This window comes from Polyodon spathula, chromosome 1, assembly GCF_017654505.1.
Source record: "Polyodon spathula isolate WHYD16114869_AA chromosome 1, ASM1765450v1, whole genome shotgun sequence".
NCBI lineage: Eukaryota > Metazoa > Chordata > Actinopteri > Acipenseriformes > Polyodontidae > Polyodon > Polyodon spathula.
The window spans coordinates 34,279,884-34,303,792 of NC_054534.1; the positions used below are offsets into that span (position 1 = coordinate 34,279,884).

Below are 23,909 nucleotides of genomic sequence, written 5' to 3' on the forward strand. Positions count from 1 at the left end.
TCTTGGTCTCCCTTTTCATAGCCTGACAGAGTGTGTCTGGTTATACAGGCTCACCAGGTTTGAAATTGCTGGCTTGAGCACCCAAGATGGTGAGCCACAGTACGCTACCCTAGTCCAGCCTCCAACATGCCAATTCCTCGAAGGTGCTGCTCTCTTGACAGACGTGGCATATTGTTTTTTTTCTGTGATTTAATTTATTGCTTGCAATTCAACAGCTGAAATCCATATCCAGTGTCCAATCAGCTGTCTCTCTAATTCAAGCGTGTCATGGTCAAGGATGAATGATCAAGTGATTAAAAAGAAACCAAACATATTTCGTCAATGGCCATCATTTACATACCTTATTTTTTTTCGAAAATAATATTGATAAGTTTCTTTTGATGCTCGGTATATATATGTGTTTGGATTTAATGGGATTAGGAGAGATTTTTTTTCTTAATATCGGAGTGTATGAACTCTGCTAAATGATATGTCTCATCTCAATGAGTTTTATTTAGATGAAACCTTTTTAAATTCTTTCTTTCTTCATTGATTAACCTAAAACTGACTTTTATATATCAGTTTAATCTCACTGAACCCAATATTTGGGAAATGAATGCTTTTGAAATATGAAATTATTTGAAATAAATTGGTTTGCTGATGAACAAAGGCTATATAAGGTCAAAACTACTTACATAATGTAATGCTGAATAATCCTTACAAATACCACAATGACCTGGAAGATTGTACTGAGCAGTTAGTGTCCAGTGGCACTGGTTGAATGTAGTAGCATGTCATATCAGTTTTACAGCAGGTAGACATATCTGTTTAAACAGCAGCATTATACAAACATAATATTGAATGCTGATTATTGTTTTTTTTTTTAATTGGCTGTAATTCACATAGACAGGCTTCCATCAGGTGAAGTGTGGTTTAATCTAAGAAATTGAAAGAAATTGCAGCATTCATATTAAACTACAAAATACATGCCGACTGTGCTAAACTGTGTGGAGGTCTGGTCAAGTTAACTCGCAGACTATCTGACCTACAGCAGTGGAATGTGCACCACTCACCTAAAGAGAGGATTGTAAGGGGAGGACCAAAAGAGTACAGTAGATTGTAACATTAATACACACACCAAATATGAATCTGTTGTAATTAGTATCATACCAATTACATTAGGCTTGTTTCATGTTGCTACAAATCTCTTTCGCTTAGGAATTAAACTGAATGAATATTACTAAAAGAAAACGTGAAAGTAAAACTTGTGAATCAGGTCACACCTTTATAAATGTACAATAAATCAAAGACAAGTTCCCACTTTCCACAGGCAAATCAGCAGTAAAAAAAAAAAAAAAAAAAAAAAAGAAAAACCCAGGCATTCTGCTTTTACCAGTGCTGCAACTTCAAAACCCAACAGCGTCATGCTTGTGGGATATTATTTCTTTAAATGTTAGTTTTGGGTGCCCTCTAGTGACCACAGTGGTACTTTAAACTTATGGGTTTTTATAGGCGGTAGGATGTGATTTCTGAAACACAATGAATCTGAATGAAAAGAATAATACTTTTGATAAGATAACTCTGATAACTGTTGTTTAGCAGTAACAGTTGTCTTTTGTCCAGTTTGAAGGTATCTGTGATTATGGTCATTATAGCCTGTTTGTTCTTGTAACATATATGTTGTGCATGTCTGCAGACACGATCTGTCAGGACCTGCTTTGATGGACACATTAGTCAATGTAGCTACAGCATTGAGGGATGAGCCAGTTGCATGGGCACTCACTATTATTCCCCTTTTGAAGTCCCGAGATAGTTCCTGAAAAGTTGCACACAACACTCACACAGCTTATATAGGTCTAGTGGATCATATGTCACATCATGTGACCAACATATCAGGCAAATGTATTGTAGTAATTCTGGGGAGTAGCCCCCATAAGACAATGTGGCAAATTTAGGACTCTGGGTGATTGTCTGAAGCATAAATTCATCCCTATAGTTTTTCTGTTATTCAGTTTCTTTGGGTGGGTTTAGGACAAAGTGACATTGGTAGCTGGGTCTTGACAGCAGTCAAAGGGGACTGGAGTCAGGTGGTTAGTTTAGTATGGAGGGGTATGCTGTGAAGAACAACAGGGCCATGCGGACAGCTTGGAAAGAGTAGGATAGTAAACCTGTTCTCAGGTAAAAGTGCCTGGGGTGACACACACTTCAGGCAGGTCTGTGAATACTGCTTTGGCCTTCGTCCTCAGTGATGTCTCTTTTTTTTCAGGGAAGTACGTCTTGGGGGAGTAGTCAGTCATGCCACAGATGAGAAAGAGGAAGAGTACAAGTAGTGGCCTGAATCTACAAGTTTTAGTGGGTGCAGGCTCCCGGAGAGTCCTTTTTGGCCACCTGAGGGTACAGAGCGGATGGAGAGCCTGGAGGAGAGCAACAAACTCAGACTTGTCTGCCTCAAGGTGCCATTGTGAGGAGAGGAGGCAGGCAGGGACCTGTGACATGTGGGTTAGTAGCATGCTCAGAGATGATGGAGTGGTGTAGCTCCGTGACCAACTGTACACGGACAAGGACTTCTTGTAGAAAGTTGATGGTTCCTGGGATGGCCATACAGGGTTGTGGACAAGAAAATAAGATTGGCAAGCTATATAAATATTTCCCACCTTTGTATAGGTAAAACTAATTTCTATTTATTATGGTAATTAGCTAATATAAAATGATAGCTACAAAATTAATGTAGGATAATTGAGGGTCCATTATTTTAAATGCTGTATAACACTTAAAAGGGTAAACTCTCTTAGTAAACCCTGTTTAACATTCTTATTTGATAGTTATTTTTTATTATTTAAAAAAAAAAGCATGCTTGTATATTTGCGCAACATTTTTTTTAAAGACATGTTTAATTAGTGGTGATAGAACTCAGCCACTTAGTGCAAACAAGATTTGAAGATTCAAGCCACTTTCTGCACTCCAGACACAGAGGACCCCCATGTTCATACCTATGTACGTCTTTGTTATTGGATCCAGCAGCAATCCCAACGATTTCTCCTGAAGCCAAACTTTGTAAAATAATATGCATACTTTCAAGAAGAACCACTGTTTTGTTACATATTACCGAATGTAAGACTTGTGTAATTGTTTTCGTTTTTGGCTGTCAAAGGTTACACAGGGATCTTTTGGTAAATGTAAACTGTTTGGACAATACCTATTGAATAATCTGGACATTTTTCAACTAGAACAATTGTCATAAAAATTGTAACATAAATGACATTAGGCAAGATTTCCCAGATACCTCAGCAGCAATCTATAAACCTTCCTCTGTACCTAATCTTATAACAGGTTTACTCAAGCGTCCACATGCTGCAGAGGGTGACAGCAGCCCATCCAGTACAACCCAGGACTGCAGGAGCTCCAGGACCCCAATAATGGGCCCAGCTTCCACAACAAAGTGTACAGTGTCTGATTAGTGGGATTTAGAGGCATAGAGGAAGGGACTCTTTAAAAATGTGTTCATGATTTCTTCATGATTTCATCAATTTCTACATGACTTTGTTTGGAGGTTGTTGCACTTTCCATTATTATCAGCGTCTTTATGAACCTTATGTTTGTTATGCATCATTTACACAGGTTAAACTATCAGCCATTCAATAAACGGTACAGCATGAACATCATTTTTGTTGAAAATCTTTATCCTTAGTAAAAGTATTTAATATATATTTTACTCTCCAGAAAAGCCATAGAAAAATTGTCTCCTCATTTGGAATTGTTTTATTTTTTATAAGAAGTCTTTAACTCCTAAAAGCCATTGTCTCTCTTGTCTCTGCAGTGGGTTAATGGACTGAGTGCATTAATGAAATGTTACATTTTCTTATTGCTGCACTGGAATGATTTAATCAGTTTAATCATTGTCCTCTAGAGGTCTTGCAGAGACATATCGGCAGGATGGGCTGAATGGCTTCCTCTCATTCGTAAATTTTCTTCTTATATGTTATGAGTTACAATTTTACAACCATGGTTAGCCATATAGTGAAGTTATGTATTTGATTAAATGTCTGGAGTTTCCCCATAACACACTCCTATTGCTACCGGGATCTGTATGCAGTGGCTTATAACAGCATATCCAAAAGACCATGCTGTAAAGCCATTCTGTATTTTCAGTGGCTAAAAAGTAATGTAAACTCATTTAGACTTTCTTTATGTACATTTTACACTGAATACTTAAACAAGCAGAACTGCAGCTGTAATTATTAAGGGGTGCCGCTGCAAATTAGCCCTACCGTTATTGGTGCTGATGTAATCAGATAGTCACCAAGTTAATAGGGATTAGGAGTAAGGAGTGTGTTTTTAAATAAGAACTCAACGAGCTTGTGACCTGTGCCAAGGCAGCTGTGTAAGGGGAGCCATGAAAGAAAATTAAATTCATGGAAGCATGGTATTTGTGAATGAATGTAAATCAAAAGAAAATTTAAATAATAGTTTTGCAGGTAAATTCAGGAACTAACTGTGCCTTTTAGATTGGTTATCAGCATTGGGACAGATCACCTGATCAGTTTTGCTAGAGAAGATCTGCTCGAGCTTGGGTTCACCTTCAACATAATTAAGAAAATATCTTGCTGATGACAGTAAGATCAGTCTGTGCTTGCCCCAGCACCTTTACCTGCAGGTGCCAGGATTTAGAGCTGTGTCTTTTTTGGGATCTTTTTTCAAATTGTTTGTCGCCCACGGAATATACCCTTTAATTTTTTTTTTCAGGGTTTTACTTGAAGAAAAAAATAATAAATAATAAAAAATAATAATCTGGAATCAACTCTGATAAAATAGTGGAGGGCTGGGCTGAAAAAGCCAAAGTCAACAATGAGCATCAGCAAGGAAGATGTGGAGCAGTTCCTTGATGGAAACCTGTCTTTTGCCCGGCAGTACTTTGACAAAAAGCTGAGACCTGAGGCTATTTCCACTGTCCTAGGCAGGGCTGAGCCCCTGGTGGATTTTACATCTTTCAGGGAACTCAGTCAGGTGGAGGAGAGCGAGATTCTTTTCGAGCTCATTCGAGACATGCAGGAAAGCATCAATATGGAAAAAGTTGTCTTCAAGACGCTGAAGAGGATCAGCTTCCTCATCCATGCAGACAGATGCAGTCTCTTTATGTACCGCCAAAGGAATGGCATAGCTGAGCTGGCCACCAGGCTCTTTAATGTCAATAATGATGCAGATTTGGACGATTGTCTGGTCCAGCCAGATTCAGAAATTGTCTTCCCTCTGGATATGGGCGTAGTGGGAAACGTTGCCCAAACCAAGAAAACCGTAAACATCAAAGATGTCAAAGAGGTAGGTTTTGGTTTAAAACAAAAGAGATAGGGTCCAACAAGCTGCCCTTTTGTAACTATGAAATAGTATTTTCCCACTGGAATATAGTGGTGTGTTTCAGAGAGTGAAAGAACAGGTTACTGTGCTAGTTGTAATCTCAGCAAAAAGCAGACATGTAAAATATAACATGGAAATATCTATTTGTATAGATATGTGGTTTATCTTGATTCTTGTTACTTAAACAACAGTGGCAAGTAGGTGGTCACAGTTAAAGTTATATTTTAGAAGCAATACTGTAGATTACCAAATGTAAGACATTTGTGATTGTTTTAATTTTTTGGTTACACAGGGGTCCTTGCTACAGGTCATCTTTTGGTAAATGTTAAGTGTCGTAATGTTCCTAAATCATCTTGATGACCATTTGCAATACCTGTTGTATAATCTAAACATTTTTTAAACCAGAACAAATGTTATTAAAATTGTAACGTAAATAACATTTGGCAAGTTTTCCCATATACCTCAACAACAATCCATGAGCCTTCTTTTGGAACTAAGGAGTTTATTCAAGCATCCACATTCTTTATTAATACATTAAAGAAAAGTACTGAAGACAGTTAAAGAATAGAAAGTATGGGAAGTGGTACATTGAAAGATGTATACAGAACAGCTTGAACATTTTGTTAAATATTTTTTAATTGGGGAAAATATGACAAATAGATTTGTATTAATGTCCCCAAAATACTAACTTCTACCCAGCATAAATGAAAATATGATCATTAAACCTTTTTGTTATATTAGCAGGACGATACTGATCCCTATTTTTTATTTGTTACTTTCTGTTCCATAAATTCTTCATATGAGATATGCTGATATATCTGGCAGAATTATATTGTGTAAACATCATTGACTACTGCAGCAGAATATAGAGTATTTAAACATATATTGAGATCATTACAATCCTATTGGTGTAATCTCATTTATTTCTGACATCCCCTGCCCCCCAGTTATAATATCTGGGATTACTTTTCTTCAAGCTATACCTGAGCAACTGGGTCAACAAAGGTTGACTAAATACACAAGATAGGCTGCCAATAGACAAGGGAAATACAGTGTGTAAACTCATAGTTGCAGAGGGGCATACAGTTGAAGACTCCTAGTAGTAATTTCTAGAATCTTGCTTCTATTTTCAGAAGCAGCCCCTGTAGTATAAAAAGGACACTAGTCTGTAAGCCTGGAACTATAACCAGAAACTGTAATAGAGGCTTAAACAGAACTGAAATAGTAAGAAATTAAACTGATAAGACATTAAATATTCCAAAATTGTATACGGTATACAGTGTCCTTTTAACATCACTATTTTCCATCTGCTGTGTATAATAATACTAATTTTGCTACCAATATGAAGTTAGTGTACTAGCAGCATAGTACTGCTGTAAGGGCAACTTGGTATTGATATGGAATTAGTTAACTAATGTATTCTTCCTGTTGTTTATACTGATTATTGAGTGAAGCTACTTTTCCACTCATCCGGGGTACTAACATTTTAAGTTGCCATACAGCTATACCAAGGCCATAAACTGACAATGAATATTTTCGGTATAGCAGTCAAAATGTTAGCATGCCAATCTAAGCAACATATCATTGTTGTATATTAGCACACTATACTGGGCTTCTTAAAGTAATTGCACAAGCTGCATCCTGGGGTGCATTGCCATTCTAAAATTCCATTAGGAATAATTATCTGTAAGTTGTGTTGCTTTATAAAAAAAAAAACAGACACAATATTGAATTGAATTATTAGCCTGTATATTTTTTAATGGAATTTTATGTTTATGTTGTGTTGGAGTAGGAGTAGGATTTGAGAAAGAGGAACTCATTCCCAGGGTATAATGTAACTATCACAAGTCAAACTCAGGGATAAGTGGTGGCCATGTTGGTCAGGAACCGATATCACAGGCTGAACTTTTGTCTCTTTCTTAGGTTTTGCAGGTAAAACAAGATGATTTACTAGACAGGCCTATTTTCCACTGTTTTGTAATGACAAGGCATGACATTATCCCCGGCTATCGATAAAATACCCCACTAAGGGGATATAATAGGTGGTTGCATGCATTGTATGTACCTGTATGTGTTCGTCACACTATATCTGGAGAGCCGTTTATCCAGTTGTCTTGGTATTAAGATTATTTACAATAGTCTGTTATTGCGAACATCAGATTCTGGAGATTTATGTGTGTGTGTCTATCTGTCCATCTATATTTTGCACCTACATTTTTGCTCATCCTACCACTCTATATTTTTTGATACAGTCCCAACACTGAAATGTCTAACCGGTCTATTATTATATATATATATATATATATATATATATATATATATATATATGTATGTGTGTATGTGTATATGTATATATGTATATGTGTGTGTGTGTGTGTGTGTGTGTGTGTGTGTGTTATTTAGAAATATATACAACAAGCTTTACGCAATCATCAAACCATGATTTGGATGATTCAGGAAACTTTTACAAAAATGGTTCTGTTATTTCAGAATTCAGTCAATTTGTTGATAGGAAAAACATTGGAAAGACAAGAGTGAGTAATGTTATTTTTACATGACTATTAAAGTTAAACTGTAGCAGTATTTGGAATCCACTGCATGGAAGATTTTGGTAAGCCCTGCCAAAATAGAATCACCACGTGGATCAAGTGAAAGTGACACGGAAATGGCCTCAGACTGCAGTCCATTCCACCAAAGATATCAAGGGTTTATCTAGCATGTACTTTGTATTGCTGATAACTCTTATTGAAAACTCATAGCCTTTGATTTGTAGATACTAGCAGTCTCAGGTTGTATCTGTAAATTGAACGCCCCTTTTACAGTAGGCATCATATTAAGACTTCTAAATGTATTATTGAACACGTTTTGTGAAGTATGTATTTATTAAGAAACTTTTGTTGACTATTTTAGTTTGCAATGTGGAAGATAGTCGCAGACAAAAGTATTGGCACCCTACACTTGATACAAGATCATTCAAGAAAACATACTAAGTAGAAGCATTTAGTGAACATTAGCCACTAATTAATACAACAAAGACCAAAATACACAATTTGGGTAGTTTAACAAACAATATTTATAATAAAATAAAATAAAAGCACTGAAGTCATTACAAATATTTATTCATGACTAAAGTATTGGCACCTTTACATTACAAGTCTGTAAACATTTAATAGAACTAATTTTAAAAATATATTCATTGATTGAAAACCATTACACAGTAACTAAGCTGCTTTAGAAAATTAATAGCCAGTTGAAGAATAATGTTTTTGGCAAAACAGCAGATGATGGTCAAGACAAAAGAGTTGGACTCACATTTGAGAAAAGCACTCATAGCAGAAGCAAAGGAATATGGAAGAAGAAGAGATTACGCATACAGCAGGTAGGAGAATCTTCAGAGTAGCTAAATAAAATCCAAGATAAAAAGCCAAGGAGTTAAATAAATATTTAGGATCATCAGACACAATAGTGCACAATGACACAGAACAAAGAGGAGTTGTATACATGTAGACCTCACTACAATCCACTTTTAAAGACAATTCATAAAACAAACTCTTTTAAATAAGCCAAAACATGAACAGGAATTGAAAGCATTCTTCAAAAAAATTCTCTGGTCCAATGAGAATAAAATAGAACTTTTCCCCAAAAATGGACCATAGTATGAAAACCTTGTTGCTTCTGTTAAACGTTTGATCATGATATCAAAACATGACAATGGTGCCGTCATACGCTGATTGGCAGACATTTAGTCTTTCAACCCCACAAAGACCCACAGTATACAGCTAAGTCAACTCTGGAATTCTTGAAGAAAATAAAGATAAAAGTTCTGGTATGACCTTCATAATCACCAGATCTCAATCCAATAGAAATGCTTTCAACTGATCTGAAAAAAAAAGCTGTAGCCAAGCATTGTGTATCCAATGTGTCTGAGCTGAAGGAAATATGCAAGACAGAATGGGCCCTGATTTCACCAAGATGTCTAACATGTCTGAAAGCCATAATATAAGCAAAAGGACGACACACAAAATACCAAACCATTGTGTCATGAACACATAATTGAAATTGATTGATTAAGAGCTTTTGTTTTTTGGTTTTTTTTACCAGGAACTTTGTATGAGGTATTTGCCATTAATTAACGGCTGATGTTTAGTAAATGCTTGTATTAAACATGTTTTCTTGAATTATCTTATATGAAGTGTAGGGTGCCAATATTTTTGACTGTGACAGCACTTATTACAGATGCCCTCAGTGGTTAAATACCTAGTGGCACAATTTTGCACAATTTAAATGAACTAAAAATAACTTACTGGCTGTTGCTTTCTGACAACTCTTGAGCCCAACAAGCAACACTCAGGCCCAGATATACCAACCTGCATATTCCCAACCCAGTGGCAGCAGGACAATAAATCATTCGTATGAAATCCATCCTGTACATAGTAGTTTCATACGGAACTTAACTGATTTTCTTTTTTTTTAAACCAGTCCAGCCACTTCAGCTCTTTTGTGGATACCCTCACAAACTATGAAACAAAAAGCATACTGGCTACTCCCATCATGAATGGCAAAGATATTGTGGCAGTAATCATGGCTGTGAACAAGAGAGAGGGTTCTGGCTTCTCTCAGGAGGATGAAGATGTAAGTACGGAGTCCAGTTCAGACTATGGGTTAGGTCAGTGCTTCCCAACCCTGGACCCTATAGACCACCAAGGTCACGTTCCCATCTACCATTGCGACCAATATCAAGGTGATTTGAAATTAGTTCTGTTCGTTTCCATCAGCAGCAGATAAAACCACTTGAATTGAGGTTTCTTCATCCCCAGTTAAGATTGTGGGTAGGCAGAAAGTAGTCTCTTGATAGAGGAAGTTAACTAACATGCATTCAATGTGAAGGAACCTAAATGTGACTGTTAATAAGGGCTGTCAGATGATTTTACAACAGGGAAATATTGGAGGAAGGTGAAAAAATTATTGAGTGACATCAAATGGAAACAGTGGATCCCAAGATGAGATCTTGTTTTGCAGACTCGTGGTGCAGATGGAAACATGGCATAAAAGTTTTTTTGTAACAACAATGTTTTCCTTTTTTTCACGCAGCTTTTTCTGAAGTATTTAAATTTTGCCTCATTAAACCTCAAAATCTATCACCTGAGTTACCTGCACAACTGTGAGACACGTAAAGGACAGGTGAATATTGCTGGTACAAGGGTAGTGGAAGTGCCTCTAGAGCCAGACGTTCATCTATGTTTTATGTAATGTATATATTTATACAGCAGGACTTTTTTGTGTAATCTAGGCTATATGGTTTGACAAGTCCAATTACTAGTTTCAATCAGTTAATGGTTATGTACAGATGTAAAAATCTTAAATAGCTGGGTGGGTTGTGGAAGCCAAAATAGTTAAAAGCAGTGATTAAACTGTAAAAAAGTGCAATAGTTTACTGACCCAGGCGCACAAATAAATAAAAAAAGAAATTATTGACAGATACTTCCTGCAATGTGATCAATGCAAATATTGTACCAGTGTCAATCAGATTATTTATTTATTTATTTATTTATTTATTTATTTTTTAATTGTTCATAGGTTCTGTTGTGGTCTGCTAACAAGGTATTTGAAGAGTTGACAGATATTGAGAGACAGTTTCACAAAGCCTTGTACACGGTGAGGGCATACCTAAACTGTGACAGATACTCAGTAGGGCTGCTGGACATGACAAAGGAAAAGGTACGTCAGCTTCTATTGATTCTCTATAAAACCTTTACAACTTGACAACTGCAGCAGTGGATTGCTTCATTTATTACAGCTGTGTGAATTTTCATGGCAGCATGTAAATGTTAGAATCTGTCAATATGGAACACTTTGGTTTTGTGCCAAAGCATTCAAAAGTCAATAAAGCAGGTGAGGTCAAAAAGTAATTTATCATGAAAAGACAAAAGCCAAATTATCTGTCAGGAGTAAAACAATTTAAAGTAAAAAGTATAAAACTAGTAATAAACAACATAGATCCAGGAGAGGGCAGTACAATTAATATTAGAGTTGTTGGTTTTTTGGTTTTTGTTTTGCTAGTTTTATACAATTAACTCTATTTTTCTCTATGGAATTTGCCCATGATTCTGCCCTTGCTTCAAAATGAGGGACATATTCAGTTGTAGCTGTTATTTTAAAGTTACATTTATATAAATATGTTTCTAAGCTATTTAAATAATATGAACTTTGTAGGGTGCAGGTACTTTGTTGTACAACTGTGATTCTGTCATGTGTATGTTGTAATAACATGAATGAGAATGAATTTATCTTCACAATTTGTGTACCTGTTTTGTCTTGTATAGGAATTCTTTGACCTGTGGCCTATCCTAATGGGTGAAGTTCCACCATACTCCGGACCTCAGACACCAGATGGGAGGGTAAGTGTACAATTAATTTATTTAGATTGTACAGTGTACAAGTCTGTAAAAACCATTCACAGTTCTTAAATGTTTTGCTGTCATAAAGAACTACTATGTTATACCATGGCATATGCAAGAACATTATTAGGTACAGTGCCTATAGAAAGTCTACACCCCCTTGAACTTTTTTCACATTTTGTTGTGTCAGTGCCTCAGCGTTTCATGCATTTAAATGAGGATTTTTTTCCACTTATCTACTTATCTACAGAACTTATCTACTTATCTTTGCTCCATTCATTCTCCCTTCTATCCTGACAAGTGCCCCAGTCCCTGCCGAAGAGAAACATCCCCATAACATGATGCTGCCACCACCGTGCTTCACAGTAGGGATTGTGTTCTTTGGGTGATGCGCCATGTTGGGTTTGCATCAAATATAATGCTTTGCATTTCGGCCAGAAAGTTTCATTTTAATTTTGTCAGACCACAAAACTTTTTGCCACATGGCTGCAGAATCTCCTGAATGTTTTTTTGCATACTTCAAACAGGATTCAAGGTGGGCTTTCTTGAGTAATGGTTTGCTTCTTGCTATTCTACCATACACACCAGATTTGTGGAGTGCTTGGGATATTGTTGTCACATGCACACTTTGACCAGTCTTGGCCATTAGTTCTTGCAAAGTTGCCATTGGCCTCTTGGTAGCCTCTCTGATCAGTTTCCTTCTTGCTCGGTCATCCAGTTTGGATGAACAGCCTGATCTAGGCAGGGTCTTGGTGGTGCCATACACCTTCCACTTTTTAATAATCGTCTTGACCATGCTCCAAGGGATATTCAAGGCCTTTGATATTTTTTTATAGCCTTCCCCTTATCTGTGCCTTTCAACAACTTTGTCCCGGAGTTCTTTTGAAAGCGCCTTGGTGCTCATGGTTGATTCTTTGCTTTGAAATGCATTACCCAGCAGAGGGAACCTACAGGAACTGCTGGATTTATCCTGAAATCATGTGAATCACTACAATTTGACACAGATGGAGGCCACTTAACATGGTGTGTGATTTTGAAGGCAATTGGTTACACCTGAGCTTATTTAGCATTGCTATTACAAGGGAGGTGGAAACTTATCAAACCAAGCTATTTCAGTTTTTATTTTTAAATAATTTTCTACAAATTTCTAGAATATTTTTTTAACTTGGAAGTTGTGGGGTAGGATGTGTAGATAAATGAAAAAAAAAATATTTTAAAGCATTTTAATTCCAGGCTATAAGGCAACAAAAGTTGACAATTTTGAAAAGGGGCTGTAGACTTTCTATAGCCCTGTAAATAAAAAAAAATAATACATTAATTCATTTTAAAAAAATGTATTTAGCTGAATTTAGAAATGTAAAAATTTGGTAGTGTCAACATTGCACCCATGAACTTAATGAACATTACTCCACATCAAAAGGAAAGAAGCCCTGGACTGATTGAGAAGACATGTTTAGGTGGGAACCTCTTGGGCAACTAATTACCATTGGCCTTCACCTTCATGAGCATTACATTTAAAAGAACACAAATTGATGTTAATTTTGAAAAATAAACTTTTCAAAGTGTTAGTGATCTTTCTAAGAAGTTTTGGTAGAACTTTAGAATACAGGTCATGAATAGACATACAATATAAAACTGGGTAATTACCATTGGTTCTGACTCTTACATGGTAAATAGTACTACTGTGTAATTACATCACCTTGAAAACAACATTTTGTTATATGATGTAATTATATAGTAACACCAAGGCTCAGGAAATGTCCATGCTACCAAAATATATGTCATATAAACACATAGTAAACAATGGGAAAGGAAGGTAAATGTATTGTAAACTTTACAACTACCAAATTATGATGAGGGCTGATAAGCCACAAAAAATCTTGAGTTATTTTGAGTTTTATCAGAACTTGTCAGATTTCTGAAAACTAGACAATGTCTTCACACTCCCACAAGAGTGGGAGAATAAACATTGTATTATATCATGCCATTTCATATTATTCTATGTAATATATCGCAATCTCACACTGTATCTGTTATCAATCATTTTTTTTAAGAATAAATAATAAAAAATAAAAATAAGACCGGTTTCTTCTTTTTCAGGAAATCATCTTCTACAAAGTAATTGACTATATTCTCCATGGAAAAGAGGACATTAAAGTTATTCCGTAGGTGCCTGTTTAAAAATCTGGATAAACATGTATCTACAGTATCTAACCTTCAGCTAGTGTTTGTCAGTATCATTTTGAATCTTGGACAGCAGAACACGTTATTCATTGTTATGTTGCTTTCAGGAATCCCACATCAGATCACTGGGCACTCGCTAGCGGACTACCTACATACGTTGCAGAAAGTGGTTTTGTAAGTTGCTGTACATTCTATAATAAACATGTGTATGTATTGGACCAATGTAACTTTTTTAATGCGTTGGGAATCAGTTTGCATGTGGAACCATTGTATTTGCCCAAAATACATCCAAAAGTACGCTATGGTCTTCAGAACGACTTGTGTTGGGCTCAATTGAAAAGACAATATTCTGCATTATTGTAGGATAGAAATCTATGAAAGATACTATAGCTGTAATAAGATATGTAATGTCACAAACATATTTGGCCAACATGGTTATTCATATTTCTTAATTTCATATTACAGAGATTTTTTTTTTATTCGATGAAGAGGTATCTACTAAAATGAAATTACAAATTGTCATAATTCTGTGAAATTTTGGAGGGAAACACTATCTTTTAATGTCTGTTTTCTTGGTAAATGTCGATAACATATGTTTTGTCTTTCAGATCTGTAACCTTATGAACGCACCTTCAGAAGAAATGTTTAAATTTCAGGTAAAAAGCTTTCGTTGAACCTATGACAGAAATGTGAATGCATTATATGAGAAAAGAAGCATGAGTATGTTTGTTGGAGCTTCATAGTAAGCAGGCTAGTAGTTTGTTTAACTCAAACCCACAGTAACCATGTGCACCTCTCCCTTTAGAGTGAACCGCTGGATGACAGTGGTTGGACAATCAAGAATGTCCTGTCTTTGCCCATCGTGAATAAGAAAGAAGAAATTGTTGGTGTGGCCACTTTCTACAACAGGAAAGATGGCAAGCCTTTTGATGAACAGGATGAAACACTCATGGAGGTAGAGTAGACTGATTTTGCTATCCTTTAGTACATCCAAATAGACGATGCAGAGGAGAATTGAAGAGATCACTGACACTTCCGTGTATTAGCCTTTTAAAGCAATTGAAAAAACATGAAGTTTCAGAAATGTTACCATAGACTCACAAGTGAACACTTTCATTGATATAACATTGCCGTGACTCGTTTTTTTTTTTTTTTCCTTTTGGTTCAGTCTCTTACTCAGTTCCTCGGCTGGTCAGTACTCAACACAGACACTTACGACAAGATGAACAGGCTGGAGAATCGTAAAGACATTGCTCAAGACATGGTTCTCTACCACGTGAAATGCCGCAATGATGAAATCCAAAATATTTTGGTAGGTAATGGCAGAGACAGTATGACTATAATTAAGTGTGGTTCAGCGGTTAAAGAAAAGGTAACCAGGAGGTCCCCAGTCCAAATCTTGGCTCAGCCACTGACTCACTGTGTGACCCTGAGCAAATCACTTAACCTCTTTGTGCTCCATCTTTCATGTGATACCTTGAGTAAGTGACTGTGCAGCTGATGCACAGTTCATACCTCCTAGTCTCTGTAAGTCGCCTTGCCTTAGGCGTCTGCTAAATAAACAAATAATAATAATTAGTGTTCTCAATTTTGCACAATGGACATGTATCCAATAACAAGTTTATTTTTTAACAAAGCTCCCAGACTAGCAAACTTTTAATCTTTGTAGTTATGGGAGGTACACTTGGTACTGTTGACTTGGAGAAAGAAAGCTTTTCTATTTATCTATTTTTTTCTGTCCTTGGAATGCAATGGTAATTTCACTCTTTACAATCATACAGAAAACAAGAGAGGTCTATGGAAAAGAGCCTTCAGAATGTGAGGAGGATGAAATTGCCAGCATCCTGGTAGGGAGAATCTATGAAAATATTGTACCTTCTCGCAGTAATAATCATAACACTATGTAACACAATTTTTGTACCTGGGTAGTAAGTGTTATTTCCTAATCGCTTATGCCTCAAAAGTATAGAAAATGGCTATTATTCCCCACAAACTTTGCTTTTGTGACCAGGACAGTGATATTTCAAAATATCACTATTTCCAATGGGAAAATGGGCAAATATGTGTCTTTTCGTTCACATAAAGTCAGAAAAAAACAACATATGAATCCAAATTAACATGTATTTATACTAAAGTAATACAAAGATGACTACAAAGATTTAGAAGTGAGTAGTTTTTCTAGATTTACAATTATACTGGATTTACTGTTTACAGAAAAAGGAACTTCCCGGACCTACCAAATTTGAGATTTACGAGTTTCACTTCTCAGACTTTGACTGCACAGAACTGGACTTGGTCAAGTGTGGTATCCAGATGTACTACGAGGTTGGGGTGGTGAAAAAGTTCCAAATTCCTCAAGAGGTATGCAGTGGATTACAACAATACTATGTATTGTAATTCGTTTTGGAAATGCTAACCGACTCAATTATTTTGGGAACTGATGGTTTACCTCTAAGTGAATATGCATTTATATACAAATACTATTCTTAACAAATGCTCTATACCAGGGACTGTTTAATCTAAGTATTTAGCCCTCAATTCACCTACAGTAGAACCTCAGAGGTACAAACACCAAACTTACAAACTGACCGGTCAACTGAACCCCCCAATTTCAACCAGAAGTATGCAATCACTCAAATATGCCATGCAGAGAACTGAAGAGATCACTGACACTTCCCTGTATTAGCCTTTTTAAAGCAATTGAAAAACATAATAATGCAACCAGATAACATAACTGCACCAAAAAATCTATCCAGACAAAAGTGAAGCAGATTTCAAAGCAAGTACAGGCAACTTTACTAGTAAATTTTGGTTTTAAATAAAGGTTTTTTTTGTTTTTTGTTTTTTTTCCCCCCAAGACAAAGAAGGCTGAATGAGCAAGATGCATGAATGCATTTTGTTTAAAATAAACTAAAAACAAGCACTAGGTTAACACATGTTTTCCTGGACATTTAAATATGTGTTTTTCCTACAATGGTAACTTCAATTGAACATGGTAACCTTCCTGTTATAGTAACTTTTTAAAAGATTTTAGGACCATAACAATATAAGTATGGCTAGCATTGTTCAATTAAAACCATTGAAAACTCATTTTCAGACTTAGGAGCATCCTCCATTCCCAAGTGTTTGTACCTCTGAGGTTCTACTGTATTTAATGTCCTCGACTTCTGTTGTAGGTGTTGGTGCGGTTTATGTACTCAGTGAGTAAAGGTTACAGGAAGATCACCTACCACAACTGGCGCCATGGTTTCAATGTTGGACAAACCATGTTCACTTTACTAACGGTAAGCCTGAAATAAACTTGCATTGTTTTCATGTTATTTAGTTTTCTCAAACTAGTCATGTCAAATGCCAATATTTATTTTAAAAAATGATAATCCTGTTGTAACAACCAGAACTTTGCTGGAAACAACATACCTCTGTTTGTTCCTGTTCTTCTGCAGTAACTACAGGTCCATTTTTTTTGTTTTCGCTGGTAAGGTAACATTAAAGCAATGACATTAAGTGGGGTATGCAGTCACCATGTTAGTTCCATCCTAGTTACAGAATATTAAATGTTTAGATTTTTAATGGAAATAATAGTAAAACCATGATAAATAAACTGTTAGTATTCATCTAAGAAATGTTATTAAATGGTTCTTCAATTTAATTACATGGTTATTTCTAACCTGTAAACTAAAATATATAGAGATTTTTTTCTGCTACTGCTATTGAAAATATTATGTTTGCTTCCAACAGACTGGGAAGCTGAAGCGATATTACACAGATTTGGAGGTTATGGCTATGATTACAGCTGGTTTCTTGCATGATATCGATCACAGAGGAACTAACAACCTGTACCAGATGAAGTGAGTATGTTTCAGAACTGAAATGGAAAACTAGAGCCGATGTAGTCTCGTTAAGGCAAGTTCTTTTAGAGTTGTTTGTTGCTGTGCTCTCAGAAACAATTACACTACTACTAAGTGTGTTGCTTGAATTGATTTGAAGACTTTGTGGAGTTATTATAAACCTACAGTATCCATACTTTATAACCAGGCGCATATGATATCTAAAACAATTATTGAAAACCTATGCTTTAACATTGAGGCAATTGAGTGAAATCATATGCAAATCAGTGTATTTAATGCAACTGGAAGGTCTCTAGTGAAATCCAGTGATACAGTATATTCTGCATTTCCAATAAAGCATTATGAGAATAAATATAATTATGTTTTCTTTCAGATCTCAAAACCCACTGGCAAAACTTCACGGGTCATCAATACTAGAGAGGCACCATTTGGAATTTGGCAAATTTTTGCTTTCGGAAGAGGTGTGTACTGTATATATTACATGTCAATTCTTCCTGTTACACACTTAGTGCAGCTGTCTGAAATGCAGTGGAAGACTATCCTTTCACTTTTCCACAGAGTTTAAACATTTACCAAAACCTGAACAGGAGGCAGATGGACCATGTGATTCATCTCATGGATATTGCCATTATTGCAACTGACTTGGCACTTTACTTCAAGTAAGTGTGAATGGCATTCTTCAATAAACAAACAAACAAAAGAGCACACTATAATCAGAACATGTTTTGACCCTGGTTTAAGATCTTACATTTTTTCTTTAATTATTAGTCAAAACAACAATATTTTAATATTTATCATCATATTATAATGGTGCATATGTTGTTATGGATTGGTAGTATAGCACTGGAAACCATTATATTTATTCACTGAGCAGGGTTGGCACAAACAGGTAGTCATAGATTACTTATCTCATTAGATTGAATTTGATAGAATACTAAAAGAAACTAAATACATTCAATGACAAATGTTTTGACTAGAAGTCTTTTTCAATGTCTTCAGTTGGATATAGTTTGTTAAACTGTTATAAGGATCATCCATTGGTGTCTTCCTTGGTTTTCAAAAGTCAACACATGTGCCCACTGTCAATTATTCCAGACTGGGGAGTGATTTTGTTATGCCTACTACCAAACAAACTTCACATGTGACATGAACAAGAGTCAAGAAGAGAAAGGCTAGTAGCTCACTGCGCCACCAAGCCCCAAGTCAATATCAAGGGGCTTTTTTATTGGTATCTAAGCCTGAAACCAGTTTCTGTAATGCGATTCTGTTTTAAACCGAGCATGTTATTTTATAGGAAGATTCATTTGAGACTGATTGTATGAAATGTAATGCCTTATGTTACTTGTACATTGCAGAAAAAGAACAATGTTCCAGAAAATTGTAGATTTGTCCAAAACATACGAAGATGACAACAAATGGGTCGAGTTCCTCTCATTGGAGACCACCAGGAAAGAGATTGTAATGTAAGTTAATGAAAGGAACGAGAACCACACTGTGGTTGGAATTTACTTCTTTAAACAAGGAGCTCTGTTGGTGTAGCGTTAAGAAATGGAGGCCATTAGATCCAACCAGTGCTTTCCTGGTGTGATTTTAACATATAACTTCTAATTCATCTAATATATACAACATACTCTGTATTTGTGTATTTATGTAGGGCCATGATGATGACAGCATGTGACTTATCTGCTATTACAAAACCTTGGGAGGTCCAGAGTAAGGTGAGTCAAGCAATATTATTGTATGGGAAGTTCTGGCTATCTTGGAAGGAACTGTGATAATCTGGTGTTTTTGGACTAGTGCTTTTTGTTTTGACTTATACTTGACTTTGAAATTCATCGCTGATTAATTGTAATCCTTTATAACTCTCTGCTACATTCTCCTCAGTAGTTGGTGTAAATTATAAATCAAGCTAATGGTGTCTTTATTTCTCAGGTGGCTCTTTCAGTAGCAGCAGAATTCTGGGAACAGGGTGACTTGGAAAGAACTGTTTTAGATCAGCAGCCCATTGTGAGTGCCTGTATGGTTTTATACTATGGGAAGTTTAATATAATTTATATAAATATCTATAATATACTTTGATATATAATTATATATATTAGTTTAATATATATATATATATATATATATAATGGGCATTATAGAACCCGTATTATGTACTATATATGATGTACATGTACACGACATGATTATTATTATTAGTATTATTAGTATTATTATTATTATTTTCATTGGCTAACCATAAGTGAAAATGTACAGTAAATTGATGGCAAATCTATTTGTTTTGCCGATTCTAGCCTATGATGGATAGAAACAAGGCAGCAGAACTCCCGAAGCTACAGTGTGGTTTCATCGACTTTGTCTGCACCTTTGTGTATAAGGTATAATACGCATATATTCGGTTCTCCTCAGTTTTTGTTTCATGCGGAAATTACACTCGCCAAATGGGATGAAACACATGGAAACCAGCACTGATCAACACTTACAGTACTAATACATTCATTGGGCTGCCAATTGTTCAGGTCTGCTCTACTGGCTAAAATTATTCTCTACTAGGTCTTAATGCAAGGTTTTAATATATCCCCATTTTGTGCTTTTTTAAAAAAAGAGAGTATTTTTGGACCTATTAGACTTATACCTATGAAATAGCCTACTATTAAGAAAAACTAATTCAAGCTGTCGTTTGATCATTCTGATTCTTACAACAAAAGCTTACCTATACTAATATGTACTTGTCATAGCCCCTTACCCAATTTTGAACAAAATCCACAGTATGGAGCCTGGTGTGTTGAAGGGCCAATGTATTAATTGACTTTAATGCTCCACTGCTTCATTGCTGTTTGTACCAGGAGTTCTCCCGTTTCCACGAGGCAATCCTACCTATGTATGACGGCCTGCTGAACAACAGAAAAGAGTGGAAAGCACGGGCTGAGGTTTATGATGAGAAAATGAAGGCCATTGAAGAGGAGAAGAAAAAGAAAGAAGAGGCAGAGGCTGCAAAAGCACAAGGTGAGAACAACGTATCACTATATGTCCTTTTACAGCACTTGCACAGACTCTACACTGCAGCCATTTAACTCATGCTGTAAAAGAAACTTCTGCTATAGCACTATCTGTTGCAATAATGCTGACCCATCCAGTTGTGATGAGGTTAGAGATATCAATAATAATAAACTCCCCTGTAAACAGTACTTTTGCTCAGCTGTTTCATGCTTGCCTGTGACAGTTTACCCTACATGGTCAACTCTTGTAGCAAGGTGGACATCTGTAGCTGCTGGAACTACAAAGATGATAATCTCTATGCCATTCTGTGGAGTAAATTTAGAGTAACTCAAATGAAAATTACATATGTATCTGTGGAAGATAGTTAATATGCTACATATCCATGCCATAACTACTCTTTGAGAAATGAATCAATATTAGCACATGCAGAGGCATAACAGTGTTTTTGAATGCTTTGTAACAAATTATTAACTTTACTGGTGATTACATTTACTAGTAATACTGTAGCAAACATGAAAGCTGAAATGGGTGAACTGCTAGAAAAAGAAGAGCAAGATTTTGCTTGCAATCACATATCTGAACGATAACACATCAATATCTTGAACAAAAATTTAAAAGAAATTCCATGACATACTGTAGATGGTATAATCAGGAAAGGTGATTACAGGCTAATAGTATGATTTTAATCCAAATTGTTCCACCTGAGCCACATACAACCCACTGAGGCTTCCGCTCTCATAGGTGCCTTCCCATCATGCATTCAAATTATATTGAACAGGTAACTGTCATGTATGCTGGTATCTGCTGTTGACCAATAAGGAAGCTTGCCACATTTAAATAGAACTGGCCAGAAATTCAAGTTCTAGGGTTCAGATTTTTTTTACAAGTGATAATTTAAAATTAGACAAAGAATGAATATATCTGTAAGACCTTGTGGGACCTGAATAGCTTTGCTATTTTTACATTGTAAGTTATAGTTTGGGAACTGACACATAAAATAATTACAGTTTAAAACTCTAATTTTATAGTTCTACTTAATTGTATGTTCTGCAATGCTCAGGTTATGTTGTTTAGGTAATTTACTCATCATAAAATGGCCATGCTTTGAAAATACCCCCTTCAGTCTAAAACATTATAATAGTAAAAACCAGCTGTAATAATAAGTGGTGATGTTTTGCTCCATAGCTGCAGGAGGTGGTGGTGGAGGAACACAGTCAAAGACCTGCTCAATATGCTAAACCTGGCTGCTCTCTGGGGTACACAGGCCCTCCCCAGCACAATAAAGACCCTCGAGCTGAGTGAATCAGGGAAACGTACTCACTGCAAACTGTGGAACCCGCTCCAGAACCCTGTGGAGGGTCTGTTAGAATTATGGAAGTCAAGATGGCACCTGAAGCATCAGACCAGGCACCCTCCGTTTTACATTTTTATCAGCACTTCATTTCCTGTAAGGTGGAGGAGGAAGGCAGGTGCCCTGACAAAAGGTTTAGAAACTAAAGAATGTATTTATTTAACGTGTACTTTCCTTAGTGTTCAATTTAGTTGAATGTTACAACCTACCTGTCAAGGATGAGACCTCTCAGAATGAAGCCTGGTTACTTGTGGTTACTGATGTAGTTTCACTAGCACACTGGCATTTGCAAGTTTGTAATTACAATCATTTATAAATCCACGCTTTCAAGTAAAACCTGTACACTGAAATTATAACGATTCTCAGCAACACCAAATTTGAAGTAGTTTACATTCAAAGTGATTGAATCGATAAGCAGGAATTATTGCAGTTTTATCTTTTTCTAAGGTCCCCCTTTTTTGTTTTAAATTATTTATTCAAAGTTGCTCTTGCTGATGCAGGCTACACATCATAACAATTCAGGGACTTGGTCATCTCAGCATTATTATCTCTTGCACATTTTTTGCATTGTTTTTTTTTTTTTTTTTTTTTTTACTTTTGGTCACTACATAAACTATAAATTAATTATATTTTTTTGTCACATTTCATTAAATCATTGGTCAAGGTAAAAATATTTTTTAAAAATCCTATATTTTTACCTTAAAACAGTTAATTAGAGCAAAATCCAGATTATATTGTTATAAATAAAAATATAGTCCAGCTGATGCTGAATAGTAGTAGCTGATAGTGATAGTGAAGCTGAATTTTGCTTTCGTGCAGTCATTATTTATTTATTTATTTTTCATACCCTGTACCATAAATTATACATGTTAACTTTTAAAAACTCATCCTTAGGTAAAATAAGGTGTAGGTTATAAGTATTTCCCTCACAATGTAAAGTCTTTTTCCATAAGAATTTTACTGTCACCCCTGGTATGTGCCTGTAGTATAATTTGTCATTTGTTTTTTTTATTCAAAATAAGATGAGGAATATGCAGGATTGAACATTTTGTTTGGATGAGGTGGGTGTGATGAATTATTCAGTTAAACTGTGTCTTGTTCCATTCTGAAAAGAAAGAAAGAATTTAAATCTTTCAGGTAACAACTTACAACCATGGACATCCTGTTTTAGCCAATAAACTAACCTTGGTTATAAAACACCTTTTTGTTCACTTGCACTTCCCATAGTAACATTTATCTAAAACTTCTAATGTAATTGTATAATGCTTTTCTTACAGCTTAATGAGTTTCTACCCGTTTGCTTTTGTGTGATTTACTTGGACCTTAAAAAGGTTTATGTTTAACTAATCAGGCTGCCTTTCATCCTGTTTGCTTCCAGTCTCAATGTATTTACGCCAACCAGAGGATCCTTCCTCACAGGAGAAAAGGTCAAGTGGCAGTTATTTGTCTTGGGTTTTTTTATTATTATTATTATTAGCCAGATGGGTAAAAGTAAATGTGGCTAATTGTATTGGCAATACACATTATATCATTGCTTTAGGACACTTTATATGCTGAAACTTCAATACTAAGTCATAAAGATTGTGTACTCAGCAATGTTACCCATTGTCCAGTTAGCCCAGGTTCTTACTACCAAGGTTTGCACCTGTTGATAAATGCAAAATGACCTTGGGCCTGGCGTGAAATGAGGTAATTAGGACATTATTTTCATGTCCTCCACATCAGTTCACAATAGTGTGCACTGTACTATTTAAAACTAAAAGTGTACTAAAGACTGAAGTATGTTTTGTTGTTCTA

The 23,909-nt window shown here is 35.8% G+C and overlaps 1 protein-coding gene across 2 annotated transcripts; it reads left to right on the plus strand.

The window, feature by feature from the left end:
- Window positions 1-4,824: 4,824 nt before the first annotated feature.
- pde6b (phosphodiesterase 6B, cGMP-specific, rod, beta) lies at window positions 4,825-22,547 on the plus strand. 2 transcript variants are annotated; one of them, XM_041220825.1, is made up of 22 exons: window positions 4,825-5,295; window positions 9,811-9,963; window positions 10,423-10,512; window positions 10,909-11,049; window positions 11,655-11,729; window positions 13,830-13,894; window positions 14,021-14,087; window positions 14,522-14,569; window positions 14,719-14,868; window positions 15,082-15,225; window positions 15,695-15,760; window positions 16,128-16,274; window positions 17,090-17,197; window positions 17,652-17,761; window positions 18,135-18,222; window positions 18,320-18,420; window positions 19,117-19,224; window positions 19,416-19,479; window positions 19,694-19,768; window positions 20,056-20,139; window positions 20,608-20,778; window positions 21,976-22,547. In XM_041220825.1, the coding sequence occupies exons 1-22, from the start codon at window positions 4,825-4,827 to the stop codon at window positions 21,997-21,999; spliced, it is 2,550 nt and encodes an 849-aa protein (XP_041076759.1). In that variant the 3' UTR covers window positions 22,000-22,547. The 2 variants fall into 2 exon arrangements, with proteins under 2 accessions (XP_041076759.1, XP_041076676.1); XM_041220742.1 differs by having other exon boundaries at window positions 20,608-20,767; window positions 21,956-22,547.
- The last annotated feature ends 1,362 nt before the right edge of the window (window positions 22,548-23,909 follow it).